This window comes from Protopterus annectens, chromosome 12.part0 (assembly GCF_019279795.1).
Source record: "Protopterus annectens isolate FY-2018-M chromosome 12.part0, PAN1.0, whole genome shotgun sequence".
Classification (NCBI taxonomy): domain Eukaryota; kingdom Metazoa; phylum Chordata; order Ceratodontiformes; family Protopteridae; genus Protopterus; species Protopterus annectens.
In genome coordinates, this window is record NC_056746.1 from 781,513,044 (window position 1) to 781,527,238 (window position 14,195).

Below are 14,195 nucleotides of genomic sequence, written 5' to 3' on the forward strand. Positions count from 1 at the left end.
TCCAAGGCAAAGAACACAGCTTCCATGGGACCTGATAATATCCCAGGCTGCATTCTGCACCATCTCCAGCAAGAACTAGCTTTGCCGTTGAAGACCCTATTCAACCACAGCCTAATTACAGGCTTCATTCCAGCAGAGTGGAGAACCACCATTATCATCCCCTTGCACAAAGGTGATGCCACTACTGACCTGGGAAACTATCGCTCCATTAGCTTGACAAGTCTGATCTCTAAATCCATGGAGTGTAGTATTATGGATCTCATAAACAAAGACATAGGCAATCTCCAAACACTCAACCCCACCCAATTTGGAATAGTCAGGGGCAGATCTTACCTACTGAACCTAGTCGACTTCTTTGAGACTGCCACCAAGGTCCTGAATGACAGGAAAGTCAGTACATACAGATTACCTTGACTTGGCCAAGGCCTTAGACACAATCACCCACTTGGGCTTCATCGAAAAGCTAACGCAACTCGGTGTTAATCCCTGTCTTGTCAGATGGGTGGCCAACTGGCTCACAGATAGGAAGTTCAAAATAGGCACCACCACCTCTGACAGCAGACCTGTCACTAGTGGTATTCCCCAGGGATCTGTCCTGGGACCCCTACTCTTTGGGATCTACTTTTCAGAGGGCCAGGCAAAGACAAAGGGCCTGTGGCTGACCAAGTTTGCAGATGACTGTAAGTTGGGTGCTGTCATTGACTCCCCAGATGACGTGACCATACTGCAAGAGGATCTCACAACTGCAAATAACTGGTGCCAAAGTCACAGCCTTAAGTTAAATGCAAAAAAAAATGTATTATACCATTTGGCAAAAACATGGTCCTGGGTACTCAGGTTGACAACATTCTCGCATTCGACCACCATGTGGCGGCAGTGGTCAGAAAAGCCTTATACTTGGTTTCTCTCACAAGTAAAGGGATTGCATCCAGAAAAAAGGCGATAATTATCTCTGTACTTCTCCATCATTAGACCCATAATTGAGTATAATGCCCCATTTGGTATGCATCTCTCCAAATACCTGCACCAACTGGAAGGGCCACAAAAATACCTCACACAGAGAATGCATGGCCTCCAACACCTGTCCTATGTGGACAGGTTCAAATCACTATCACTTTACTCGGTATCATACAGATTGCTCAGAGGTGATCTGAGTCTCGCCTACAAGGCAATATTGGACTCTGCCCTACTAGAGATGCTCCATATCTGTAATAACTCGTCGCGCATTACCTGCTCAGTATGCGTAAATGTAATGTGCAACATCAGCAAAACCTGCTGGAGAGGGAAGTTTGTCTCCGAGGCTGCCCGGTCTCTGGAATAGACTTCCCATACATGTCAAACAGAGTACCTTGCTGACCCTCTTCAAGCGCAGCCTTGATGAGTGGATGGGAAACCACAAATTTGTCCCATGGGTTCCACCTTTGTCCCTCACTGACAGGGGTGACAGGGGCTGACTGAGGTTTTTTTTTTTTTGGCATAAACTCTTGGCTAGGCTTGTTAAGGGCCCCAGGGCCATTACCCTAGTAACCTCCTATGGTAAGTGTCTGTCGGTCCATCAGGTGTAGATCCTTGGGAAAGCATTAAGGACCATGATTTAGGTACATCCTCTGTAGTGATAGGGTTCTCCCAATATCAGCGAAAGGTAACTACTCTTGTCAGGCTTAGAAGTAGCGGATGAATGTCCACTGCATAGTTTGCTATGACCGCGGTAGAGCCCCTGCTGTGAATCATCATTTTCTAGGGAGTCTCTCAAAGAAAAAAAAAATAAGAATGTGTCATCTTCTGCACTTGTTACTGTGGACAGGGAAAACAAAGAAAGCACTCCCTCTCATTATGACACTGGTTATTAGTCAGAAAAACAGGGACTGGAGCAGGAGTATTTTTTCTTCTGTGATTTCTCCTCAAGCTGTAGATTCTGATTCTGGGGAATGTGTTATTTCAAATTTCCCTACAGAATAGCTGTCTTTTCCTGAAACCTTAGCTGAAATGTATGAGGTATGTCATCGGGAACAGAATTTGATCCCTATTTCCAGAAAAAGTATTGGGATTTGTTGCAGCTGGATATTCCCACAACCTGCAGTTGTCTCTTTCTGCAGCAGCGTGCTACCAAACTTGATTTTTAAAAGCAATGGCAAAAAGGCTCTAAAAATAAAGGGAAAGCCTCCCAGATCCAAGGACAGTTCAAAAATGTAGAATGACTACTTGCCTCTCTAGGTTGCCCCACCCCTAACCCGGCAGTCTGTCCATCAGTCTAGGTCTGGATCTTCCCCAGTGGTAACGGGTCATTTCAGAAAAATGGATTCTCTCAATCCAACTTATACAGTTGGCAGTTGTTGTCCCTTCCTCCTTTGCAGGGAATTCTACCTCATCCTGTAAACTAAGCATACCTGTTTCATCCAGTTTTGGGACATATGTTGTCTCAGGGGGTCTTCGATGTAGTTCTCACAGATTGAGGGGCTGAGGTTTTTATTCATTGATCTTTCTGGTGTCAAAGAAAAAGGGTACCTGGAGACAGTTGTAGACCTCTCCTTTCTCAATCCATATATCAAGGTCCCAAAGGTCACAATGTTATCCCTTCAAAACTCTAACTCTCATTCCTTTATTACGTTCATGGTAATGTTAGATGACTAAAAGATGTTTACTGTAGCAATTTTGTTGGCAAAGATTTCAGATGATTTTAAGATTTTTTATGTCTGTCTTACATTATCACTTTTACATTTTACCTTTTTGGTTTGTCTCCTGCACCAAGGGTATTTAAAAAGTCTTTGGGTAAAGTTATTTCATATTGCCGACTTCAAGATGTTCATATCTTTCTGTATTTGGATAGTCGTCATATATCTTTGCAACCTCATTTTCCATTTGCCAAGAAATTCCTGCTCAGTCTGGGTTTTCAAGTGAACTTTGCAGAAGTCATCTTTCATCCCTTCACACAGAATAATTTTTCCTGGATAATTCTCTAGGAAGAGCTTTTCTTCTAGTAGACAAAGAACTATACATAGAATCTTCCTGAGCATTTCCAGCCAATCTCTGGTGTCTTCCACATATAGTTTTCAGGTTTTGGGGTTTTATGGCTTCTGTGATTGCCATGTTTCTCCTTGTCTAGACTTCATATGAGAAAAATTCAGTTTTACCTTCGGTTATTCTGGTCTAACCATCAATGTCCTTTTATCTTTTCAGATTCCGGTGCTGAGGTTTGTAAGACGGAAGGTAGTATTGTGGGTAAACCAGATGTTCTTCATGTTTCACTGTTGCAGTCATTACATTTGGGTTATCTGCTTGCATTAACCCTCAGTCGGCCTGATTAACAAAGTCTTGCGTCCTGCGTTGGTTGCTGTCCCTTCTTCCATGACGTCAGGGGTATAAAACATGCAGCCGACGCCATTACATCAGTCTTTCTTGCCATGTGGTGCCCAAAGCAGAAGCAATTCGCAAGTGCCAGTCGGCCGACTCCTGAAATTTTCGTTTTCGAGTTTCAGAACCGAAGTCTTCAACTAAAGCTAAGTACCCCGTTGGGAAAACTTTTTCTTGCTCCTTAACTATGTCAGTAAAAGTTAATAATTGCATTACTTGTGGAAAGCAAATACCTCAAAAAGATTTTCATTCATACTGTATTCCTTGCCTAGGCCCTGACCACGAAGTACCTTTCTGTTGGTTTTGTGCTTTATTTAATCGGCGTACTATCCGTCGTCGGTATATTTTCGCCTCTAAATATTATGGTTCTTGGTTTAATTATACAGAAATGTCTTTGGTTAGCCATCCGACTACCGGGATTCTGAAAAAACGCAAAGATAAAGACAAGAGACAGGCCGCCTAGGTCCAAATCTTCTCCTAAGCCAGTTGCCAGTTCGCCGGTACACAGTGAGGCGCTTTCGCAGCCCCTGATACCCGCTACTTCTGATTCGCAGGCCTCTACTGAGACCCATTCAGAGTCCGGTATGCCGTGAGATGCTTCAACTGTGGATCCTGCAGATGTCTCTACCTTGGATGGGTCCGGAGCCGCTCTGCAGGCACCGGCTTCTGAGGGTGTATTCAGGCCTACGGACATGCATATTAAACCGAAACCTCCTTCTTCATTTAGGCCTAAATCTCGAACTATGCCTAAGAAACTGATGCCTAGGCCGCATGCTCAGGCCTCTATGCCCAAAAAACAAATTATAAGAATGGCTGAAGATCTTATAACTCTAATCAGGGGAAGCCAACCTCTCCCTTTTAAGAGACCTAGGACTGAAGTTGGTTATGAATCTTCTGACCAGGATTCTGATTTTTCTGATTCTTCTGATGATCTACTTATGAGGATTCTGATGCAGATGACTCTATTTCCTCTGCTTCTCCTCCAGAGGATTTTTCTTTTGGTAAAACCTTACATACACTATGGGAGCATTTCCACTGGGAAAGCCAGGATTTTTCTGATTCAAAAAAGAGGCTTAGGGATTTCTTACTCCTGCCTCAGCATAGGCCTTTAGCTAGACCTCCTGTACTAGACATTGTTGATGATGCCTTTTCGGAATCTAGTTTGGCCCCCTGATTCTTTGCCTCCTGCTCCCAGTAAACCTGACATGTTACAGGGTTCCTGATTCACACAAGCTCCTTTTTAAAAAATCCTGTTGCAGATCCAGAGACTGTTTCACAGGGACCCAAGAGCATCAAGACTTCTACTCCTAAAAATTCTACCCCTTCTGATAGAGACTCCAGGGCACTGGATAGATGGGATAAGAAGGTTTACACTTTTAGATTTAGTAGGCACTGTCCCTCTAAGAAGCTTCTACAACCTTGGCCCTGCCAACTGCCAGTTCCATATGTTGAAGTATCAAGAACATGTTATTGGATTGCTTAAACAGAAAATTATGTTGATTCCTGACAGTGCTGAAAGAATTACAGGATTTAATGCCTTCTGCTGAACTGGTTGGAAAACATACTTTGCAGTGTGGATTTGATTCATTAGAGGCCTCTTGCAGGGCTGCTGTTACTGGGTCTGTGCTCACAAGGCATGCTTGGCTTAAAGAGCAATCTTTGCCTGATCATGTTAAAGCTAAAGTGTTGGATGCTCCCTTAAATCAGGACCACCTGTTTGGCAACAAAGCTAAGGAAGTTCATAAAAAGATGGAAGATAAAGCTAAATCTATGCAAACTGTTAAAGATTTCTTACAAGTTCAGCCTCTTAGATTTAGTAGGCACTGGCCCACTAAGAATTGGTCCTTTCCAGCCCCTTCCAGGTCTTCTCAAGCCAAACCCAGACACAGCAGAAACCCCAGATTTCAGTTCCCGGGGACACACAAGACTAAGCAGTGGGGGGTTTCCGCACCCAAATCTGGGAATAGTAAAACTCCCCCCTATGGAAAACTGTCTCAATTATTTGCTTTTAAAACTTCCAAGCACTTCACAACTGAATGCTCCTACAGGTGGAAAGATTGGTCTGCAGGCCAGAAACTGGGAACTCATTACCCAGGACAAATGGGTTTTAAATATAGTGTCCCAAGGATACAGATTTCATTTCCACACTTTACTAACACCAAGCAGGTGGCCAAATCTACCCCCAAATCAGTGGGCAGAGGCCCAAAATCAAGTACTCTCTCTCTCTTAAGCATGGGGGCTATTCAGTTGGCACCAGAAGAGGAAAAGGGACACTCTTTCTATTCGAGAAAAGGCAATACATGGCATCCTAACCTGGACCTTTCTACTCTAAACACCTTTCTGGTGATTCCAAAATTCAAAATGCTGACTCTTCACCAGCTGCTTCCTGTGCTAAGCCCTTTGGCTTATCTTCTGCGCCCAGGGTGTTCACAAAGTGCCTAGCTCCAGTCATTGCATTTGTCAGGTAAAGAAATATTCAAATATACCCATACCTGGACGATTGTCTAATTCAGGCAGAAAGCCAGGACATACTTTTGAATCATCTGGCCTTTGTTCTGAGGGTGCTGACTTGTCTGGGGTACACCATAAATGAAAAGAAATCACACCTGGTACCCTGTCAACAAATTTATATTCCTGGGAGCAAGCTTGAATACAACTTCCCAGATGGCTTTCCTCACGCCAGAGAAATGGATTAATTTGACATCCTACTTGAAACAACTGGCCACAAAAACCCAGTTATTTGCAAGGCAAATACTGCAAGCCTTGGGGTTCATGGCCTCCTGCATTCTTCTAATTCCATATGCAAGGCTGCATATGAGGAAACTACAGTGGTTTCTCAAAAGCCTATGGTGTCAACATTTACAGGATCTAGAAGCAATGATTCCTGTCATACCTTCCCTATGCCTAGAGTTCCTTTGGTGAGCAGAGGCTTGCCACCAAAACAGGGGACTACCATTCACACTACCCCCTGCCGCCCAAACCTTAACAACAGATGCATCAGACTATGCATGGGGGGCTCAACTGGCAGGGAAGTGCATTCAGGGCAAATGGAACCCAAGTCAAATGCACCTGCACATAAATCAAAAGGAAATGTTAGCTGTACAGAATACACTGACAGCCTTCAAGGACCACATTCTTCCAGGACAGCTAATGGTAAAGACGGACAACACTACTGTCATGTGGTACATAAACAAGCAGGGGGGGGTACACATTCTTACCCCCTCTGCAGACTAGCCATGGCATTGTGGAACACAGCCATGAGCTACCAAGTGAATCTACAAGCTCAATTCCTTCCAGGAAAACTAAATACACTGGCAGATGGATTAAGCAGAAACCTCATGGACCCACACGAGTGAAAACTGGAACCAAGGATTTTCAACATGTTGACAAGCAAATGGGGGAGCCCAAATATAGACCTGTTTGCCTCCCCCCAGAACCATCAATTGGACAAATTTTGCACAAGGATTCCCCACAAAAAAGTGAAAGTGGATGCTCTGTCCTTCAGCTGGAAAAACCTATCAGTTTATGCCTTTCCTCCTCTCCCTCTGCTCCCCAAGGTACTACTAAAGATCAAACAGGACAAGCCAAGGACAGTTTTAATTGCACCATACTGGCCACGCCAACACTGGTACCCCCTCTTGCATAGTGCGTCACGCTTGCCCCCCCCCCCAGACTCCTTCCCTGTTGTCTCAGCAGGAGAACCAGATTCTGCACCCTCAGCTGCAAACCCTGAACCTAGCAGCCTGGCTTATTCGCTAACCTCTCCTTTACCATCCCTCAGTAAATCAGTGATGGATATCATTTTAGAGGCAAGGAGACCTAGTACTAGAAAATCTTATGCTGCAAAATGGAAAAGATTTTGTGCCTGGAACCAATCTCGGGATGAGCGCAGCATTGCCCAGTTTACTTCAGATTCTACAATACTTGACTGAGATGCTTCATAAGGGCATTTCCTTTTCCTCCATCAAAATTCATGTCTCAGTCATTTCAGCTCATTGTAGCACAGATCCTCCCCCCACTGCTCAAGCAGTTCCTCAGAGGGGCCAAAAATTTAAGGCCACCCAGGAGAGCTCCAACTCCAGCCTGGGACCTTAACTTTGTCTTGGAAAAACTCACTCTTCCTCCTTTCGAGCCAGCTGCTACTGCAGATTTAAAATTCCTTTCCTGGAAAACCGCTTTCCTTTTAGCAATCACTTCTGCAAGAAGGGTATCTGAATTACAGGCCCTTATGGCAGTGGATCCTTTCATCATCTTTCATGCGGACAGGGTGTCCCTCAGAACCAGTCCCTCCTTCATGCCCAAGGTAGTGTCTAGTGTGGCTCTTAATCAGTCCATTCATTTGCCTACCTTCTTTCCTAACCAACAGAACAAAGAGGAACGGATGCTACACTCCTTAGATATGCACAGACAACTTAGATTCTACTTGGACAGGACTAAACCTCAAAGGAAATCTGAACAACTACTGGTGGCATTTGCTGCAGGGACAGAGGGGAAAGCTATTTCAAAGCAAACCATTTCAAAATGGATAGGCCATTGCATTCATTTCTGCTGTAAGCACCATGGAAAACCTATCCCACAGGGCATCAGACCCCATTCAACCAGGGCTGCATCTACCTCTACAGCCTTTCTCAGGGGCGTCCCTACAAGGGACATCCTAGAAGCTGCTGCCCTGGAGTTCTGTAAATACTTTCACCAAGCATTATCATTTGCCAATTTTCTCTAAATCCAGAGCTGGCTTTGCCACTGCAGTCCTGCAGGGCTTTATAGCTGGTCCTAATTCTATTTAAATTCCTTCTCCCAACCTTAGCTTTGGGAGTCTACCCAAATGTAATGACTGCAACAGTGAAACACATAGTACAGTTGTGTATTCACTGTTGCAGTCCTGGTTACCTTCCCTCCAGCCCCCCTTCTTCTCTTGGCTATATCTCTACTCTCCCTTACTATGCTCAAAAAGCTTTTTGGTGCATTTGCTTTTTTGTTGGAGGTATATCAGTGTATTTATATTTTTAATTGCTTCCCATTAGGGGGGCACCTGACATCTGGGGCAAGAAAAACTGATGTGATGGCGTGGGCTGCATGTTTTATACCCCTGACGTCATGGAAGAAGGGACAGCAACCAACGCAGGACCCAAGACTTTGTTAATCAGGCAGACTGAGGGCTACTGCAAGCAGATAACCCAAATGTAATGACTGCAACAGTGAATACACTGGAACATCTACATTTATGGTAAGTGTACACAACTGTACTTTCTCTCTCAACTCAGGTCTACCCTTCTTCCTTCCATCTCCCCTTCAGTCTGTTACAGCAGATGCTTCAGAGTTTGCTGTGTGTGTGTGTGTGTGTGTGTGTGTGTGTGTGTGGGGGGGGCTCTATTTAAATGGGTGAAAGTGCAAGTTCACACAAGACTCGAGCAGTTCAGACAAAAACACATTAATGACAGACATTTGCCAAGGTGGCCTGAGAGGTGGAAGTTAAGCTTAGTTTGTCTCTTCAGGCCTCATACATTCCATTAGAGCAAAATGAATGTAGCAGACAAGCTGCACCTCACGAATAGAAGCCACACCAGTAGGTCATCCAAAAATTGATCCAACTGTGGGTAACACCTTGAATAGATCTGTTTGCTTCCTTTCAAACCAGGCAATTAAAGAAAGTCTGCTTCACGATTCTTGCAAACACACCTGGAAGAAGGGTGCCTTTTCATTCCAATGGATGGGAATGCTCCTGTGCACTGATTCAGAGTTCATCTAAAGATCCTGATGGACTCTCCAAAGATAGTAGTGGTGACTCCCTTTCAACCCAGGCAACACTTTTTCTCCCTTTGGAAAGTGGCCAAGGGCAGGTAACACAAGCTTCCCCACATACTGGATTTATTCACACAAGATGGAGGTTGTTGGGTGCAGTCGAACCTGACGACACTCCAGTTGACTTCTTGAATGATGAGTTTTAGGCACATTTTCTCTGAGTTTATGCAGTAGGTACCAAAGGAGGTTGAAAAACCTGCTAGTAGAAAAATCATATATGTAAGTGGAGAAGAGATTTTTCTAGCTGGTGCACCCCCTTTAAGTCCCAGATTATTTATGTTAGTTATTTTCCTCTGTCAAACCAAGAAGAAACTTTGCAGTGTGGAGGGGAGAAGTTCACTCCTTAAAATATGTTATGCACCTAGTTCACTAATAAAAATTGAACTGTAAAATATGTGCAACAAAATAGCAAAATAGAAAATAGGTAGTCCTCAGTTGAGTTCAAAATGGAATATCCTTTATTAAAACACACAAACAAGTGATCCTATCTGAGTATAATGAAAAGCATTAAAGACATTTGTTATTTATATAATCAGATTATTTGGAGCAAGGGAGTATTTGGAGCAAGGGAGTAGTTACAGAGGGCGGTTCTATTAAGAGCAATAAAAGCAATAAACTCATTCCTTTAATCAAGTCCACCTTACCCCTTAACACCATAGTGTAAACTAATCTGTGTGGGGTGACTTAACTCAGGGACTTCTTACTGGTGATGCCGTATATGAACTAGAGCCGTAACCAGTGATACTGATAGGGAAATCACTGGGCATGGATGAAAGGCCTGTCAGTGCACTGTCACAGATCTGCAGCATCATTGAATATGTGCTTGGCTTGTTGAACATCCACCTTCGTTACCTAGATTCCTCAAGTGGCACAGTGCATCATGCCCTGATGACTTGCAGCAAGATGTTTGTCTGTTCAATGCTGCTCAGTGCATATTGGTATACATATGACTACAGAAGGTTGTCACTTGTCTAGTCAGGATGTAATAGACGAGACTTTGTGGGTTCTGTTCAAGGAGATTTATTATGTACAAACACATCCGGATTGAGGCTTAATAATTTTAACTTGGGTAAACTTATATGCAAACTAGCTGTTACACTCATACATGCTCACTGTCTGGCTGCACACTCAAAATAGCACTGAAGCTAGCACGTGCCTGCTATTCATATGCAAGTTTGGTCCTTAAAATGCTTCTTAAAGATACAGCACACATGCTCTGCTCTACAAAGGGTTTCACCATTAAAGGACCAGACAGACTGGAGTCATCAGTAGAAAACAGCCTTGGTGAAATATCATCAGAAGAAATTGCTGTAGGAAAACCTATGCAGGGATGAGGTGGGTGCTGTATGCTGTGGCATTGTCCACATATGATGTGTATGTTTTTTATTGTAAAGATCTGATGAAGCAAATGTATTATTTGTTGAAGCACTTAACTGTGTTCTGTTACATTAAAACATTTTATTAACTTTTACCTGGCTCTGGAATTACTTGAAAGGATCTGCTGTAAGCTGCTGGAGATGTATATATACTTTTTGAACTTTTACATGTTGTAGTATATGCTAATGGTGTTGGAGGAAGTATTTTACATCCAGAATTTAACACTTTAAAAATCCAGGTGTTTATTGTATATTTTTGGTCCCTTATTCCAAAAATGTTTGGTTTATTGCCAGTCATTGGAGACAGAAGTTACTAAATAATTACATACATTTAAGTTTCAAAGTTTTATTTCCTTCAGATAATAACATGCATTTCAGTTTCAGATTTCATATCCTTCAGAAAATACATGCTAACAACAGAAATCCTGTTCTAGCAAGTTTCAAAGTTAATAAGAGCAGCATTTAAAATGTGCCCCTGTTTCTTAGCATCCCCCCCCCCCCCAATTATGTTAGGCTTTGTCCAGATTTCTTTTGCCAAGAGGTTGACAGGTATGTAAGAGGTCAGAAGGTACTTAAAACTGTTGCTGCTACCAGGCATCATTCTTTCTTCACTCTCTCACACACACACACTACTAGGAATCGTTGTCACTTTCATACTCTGTCTCTGTCACTCACACACACATAGTCTGTCTCTGCTTTCATGCACGCATTCACTCAAACATGCAGACAGCAACATAAGCACAAACACAATCATCTGTAATTTTCATACACTCCCTTTCTCTCCCTCTCTCACACACACACACACACACACACACACACTCTTTCACAAACACATTACTTTTATTTTAGCAAGGATGTTTATTCATTGTTTTGATAGGTGGCAAGCTCAGATAAGGTGACTTTTGAGGTGCTGAGCTTGATCTAGCTGAAAGATCAAGTTTAATATGTGAAAACTAAATTTTATTTTACATAAATTACTTGCATGCATTCTTCTTTTTTTTTTTTTGTTTTGTTTTTAGCACCTTTATTGAATTATCACTAAAGACATCAGCACATACATTTATGTAAAAGAAAACCAACAATATTAACGTATTCCCAGTTGCAAACATTATACATCACATATATTCTTTTGTATGTTTATCATCAATTCAACATTACGTAAATTGATCAATTCCCATCTTCCCTTAAGCCTCACTCCTCCTCCAAAACATTATTCTACATGTCTTGTTCCCATAATTTGCATTTCTCTCCAAGTAATCTGCTGCTTTCCTTTTCTAAAGAGCCCACTTTTCCCTGTGCTTGAGAGCTTACAGTAAATGTGTGGATTGCAGTAAATGCAGTTTGAGATGAATAGTAGAAAAAAAGCACTAAGGATTCTGCATTTTTCTCTCTCTTTAGGCTTCAGAGAGTTTGTTAAAAGAGCACTACCTGGAACTCAGTGACCGTCCATTTTTTGGCCAGCTGATCAAGTACATGAGCTCTGGGCCAGTTGTTGCTATGGTAGGTTTTTTTAAAGACGTTTGTGTGCTCCATAAATATTCAGTCTTTACTGCATAGTTATTTCCAGTGTAATCTACAGTTTTCCTTGGCATAATAGTGTGTACCAATATTTTGCTACATTCACATGGTACTCACTAACGTGCAAGTACCCTATGATCAGACTTGCCAGGCACCACTCAGTGTGCTTTTGCTATTATTACACTGTAAACTGCAGACTGTTTATCTACACAGTATGTAATATTTTCTGCACCGAGTGGAGTGCACATTTATGTTGTGAATGCTCTGTGCCCCATGTTGCATATACTCATCAGTACTGCAGTACATTTACTTTCTTACTGATGCTTTGTGATGTTACTGATCTCCTGCATGTGCCACACCACTGTTTCAGACTTCTCTACACATTAGCTGGAGTTTTATGATGGGTTTGGCAGTGAGTTTTTTTTTTGTTGTTGTTTGCAAGCTTTTATGATGCATAGCTTATGGTTTTCTTCATGGTATATCTTGTAGCATGAACTTTCCTAGACCAAAAAAAATGTTTGTAGTCTAGTATTAAGGAGTTATAGTGTAGTATTAAAGAGTTATACAAGTCTGCCTAAGATAGTTGTAGGTCAGATGGATGTTAAAAAAAAAAATAAATTAATTAAAAAAAAGGTAATGTCACTTACTGAAAGGAATAGGGATTTTTTTTATTAAAACTCACAACCCATTCACTCCTATGGGAGTAGTTGTGGTTCATACAATGCCTAATGCTAACTATAGCGGAGCTATGCATGCCTACCTCTTTGTGTGGGTGTGCGCACACCTGCGCATATATACGTATATGTATAACTTTCAAAAAGCAGAGATTTTTTAGCTTTAAGGAAGTGATAAACTTTGCCTAGGGTAAGTTAGAATTGGTTAATTCAGCCAATCCATTTGACAAAATCTTGAATGATGTAAAGAATATAACTAGTAGGAACAACATTTAAAAGCTGTTAAACTGAAGAATCTAATGAGATATTTTAATAATTATATCAATGATTATGATAAATGTACTTAGGTGGACCAGTCATTGTCATTCACAGGTCACACAGTCTGTAGCAAGTAAAGTACTAACCCAGTTAAAAAAATCTGCATGCTTTCTTACCCAAAAGCTAGACAGTCTGTTGCCAGAAATGTCCATAATGCCTAAACTGCAATATGCACTGTAATTACTTTGCATCTACTTTCCTACAAAACTCTACAAACTCCAGGCAGCAGAAAATATTTCTTTTATTTGCTCTTTTGTCCAGTCAGTACACACCTCATTGTGATCTACTGAGAAGTTTTCAGTGGTTCTCAGTAACAAAAAAGAAAGGGGGAATTCTAATGCTGAGCACAGTCATTATTAAAATCCTCACACTTGGTCACAGCCCACTAAAACACAAGCTCTTAGTAAAGGAACTCACTTATGCACCCCTCAACACCCAAAGAGGATGGACTGCTACTCTGTAGGCATCATTTTGTCAGAGCTATTGTTAAAGAGCTTTCAGAAAGTTTTCCCAGCCCATGGAATCATTTCACCCCAGAAGTAAAGTCCGAAAACTCTCTCTTCAAGACTTTATGGCAAAACTTTAGGAACATCTAAAAATGGATTTAACTTGTGCCTGTTTCAGAGAGATAGGCCAAGTACAATTCGGCTGCAGTGATTTCTCCCACTTTTTAACTAATCCTGCCAGATCATTAAATGATTTGTTGTATGTCATTGCTGTAAGTGTTATACATAGCTTAGTTATTTTTTGTTCCTACAGTAAAAAAAGTCTGTTATTGTGCTTACATTTTTCCTTTGCAATTACTGCATGTGTGATAAGACTATAAATTAGTGTATTGTTCGACCTTGTTATTTCCTATGAAATGTGTTAAATCCTCATTGGAGACAGCATTGTGTGTGTGGAAAATGATTATTCACTGTACACCAGGCAAAAGAGAAGTAAATTTATCCCAGCAATCGGGGAATGCCGAGAGGCAGGTGTGATATCTGAGCTGCTGTATCCATCTGTCTTCAGAATATTTTATTCTGGAGGATCAAAGTCATTTTTTGATGCAGAACAGGCTAAGGGGGAACAGATAAAGGGACTATACTTCTCCATTATTTTAATAACAAAGCTCATAGTGAGACTTTGCCAGTGAAACTTTTTCCAGTGTTGA

The 14,195-nt window shown here is 41.8% G+C and overlaps 1 protein-coding gene across 1 annotated transcript in view; it reads left to right on the forward strand.

The window, feature by feature from the left end:
• The window catches only part of LOC122816797 (nucleoside diphosphate kinase 3-like), a 159,461-nt gene that overhangs the window by 79,782 nt on the left and 65,484 nt on the right, over positions 1–14,195 (forward strand). The window contains exon 3 of the mRNA XM_044089823.1: positions 11,928–12,029. Coding sequence (XP_043945758.1) covers positions 11,928–12,029 — 102 coding nt within the window. The remainder of the gene's footprint in view (positions 1–11,927; positions 12,030–14,195) is intronic.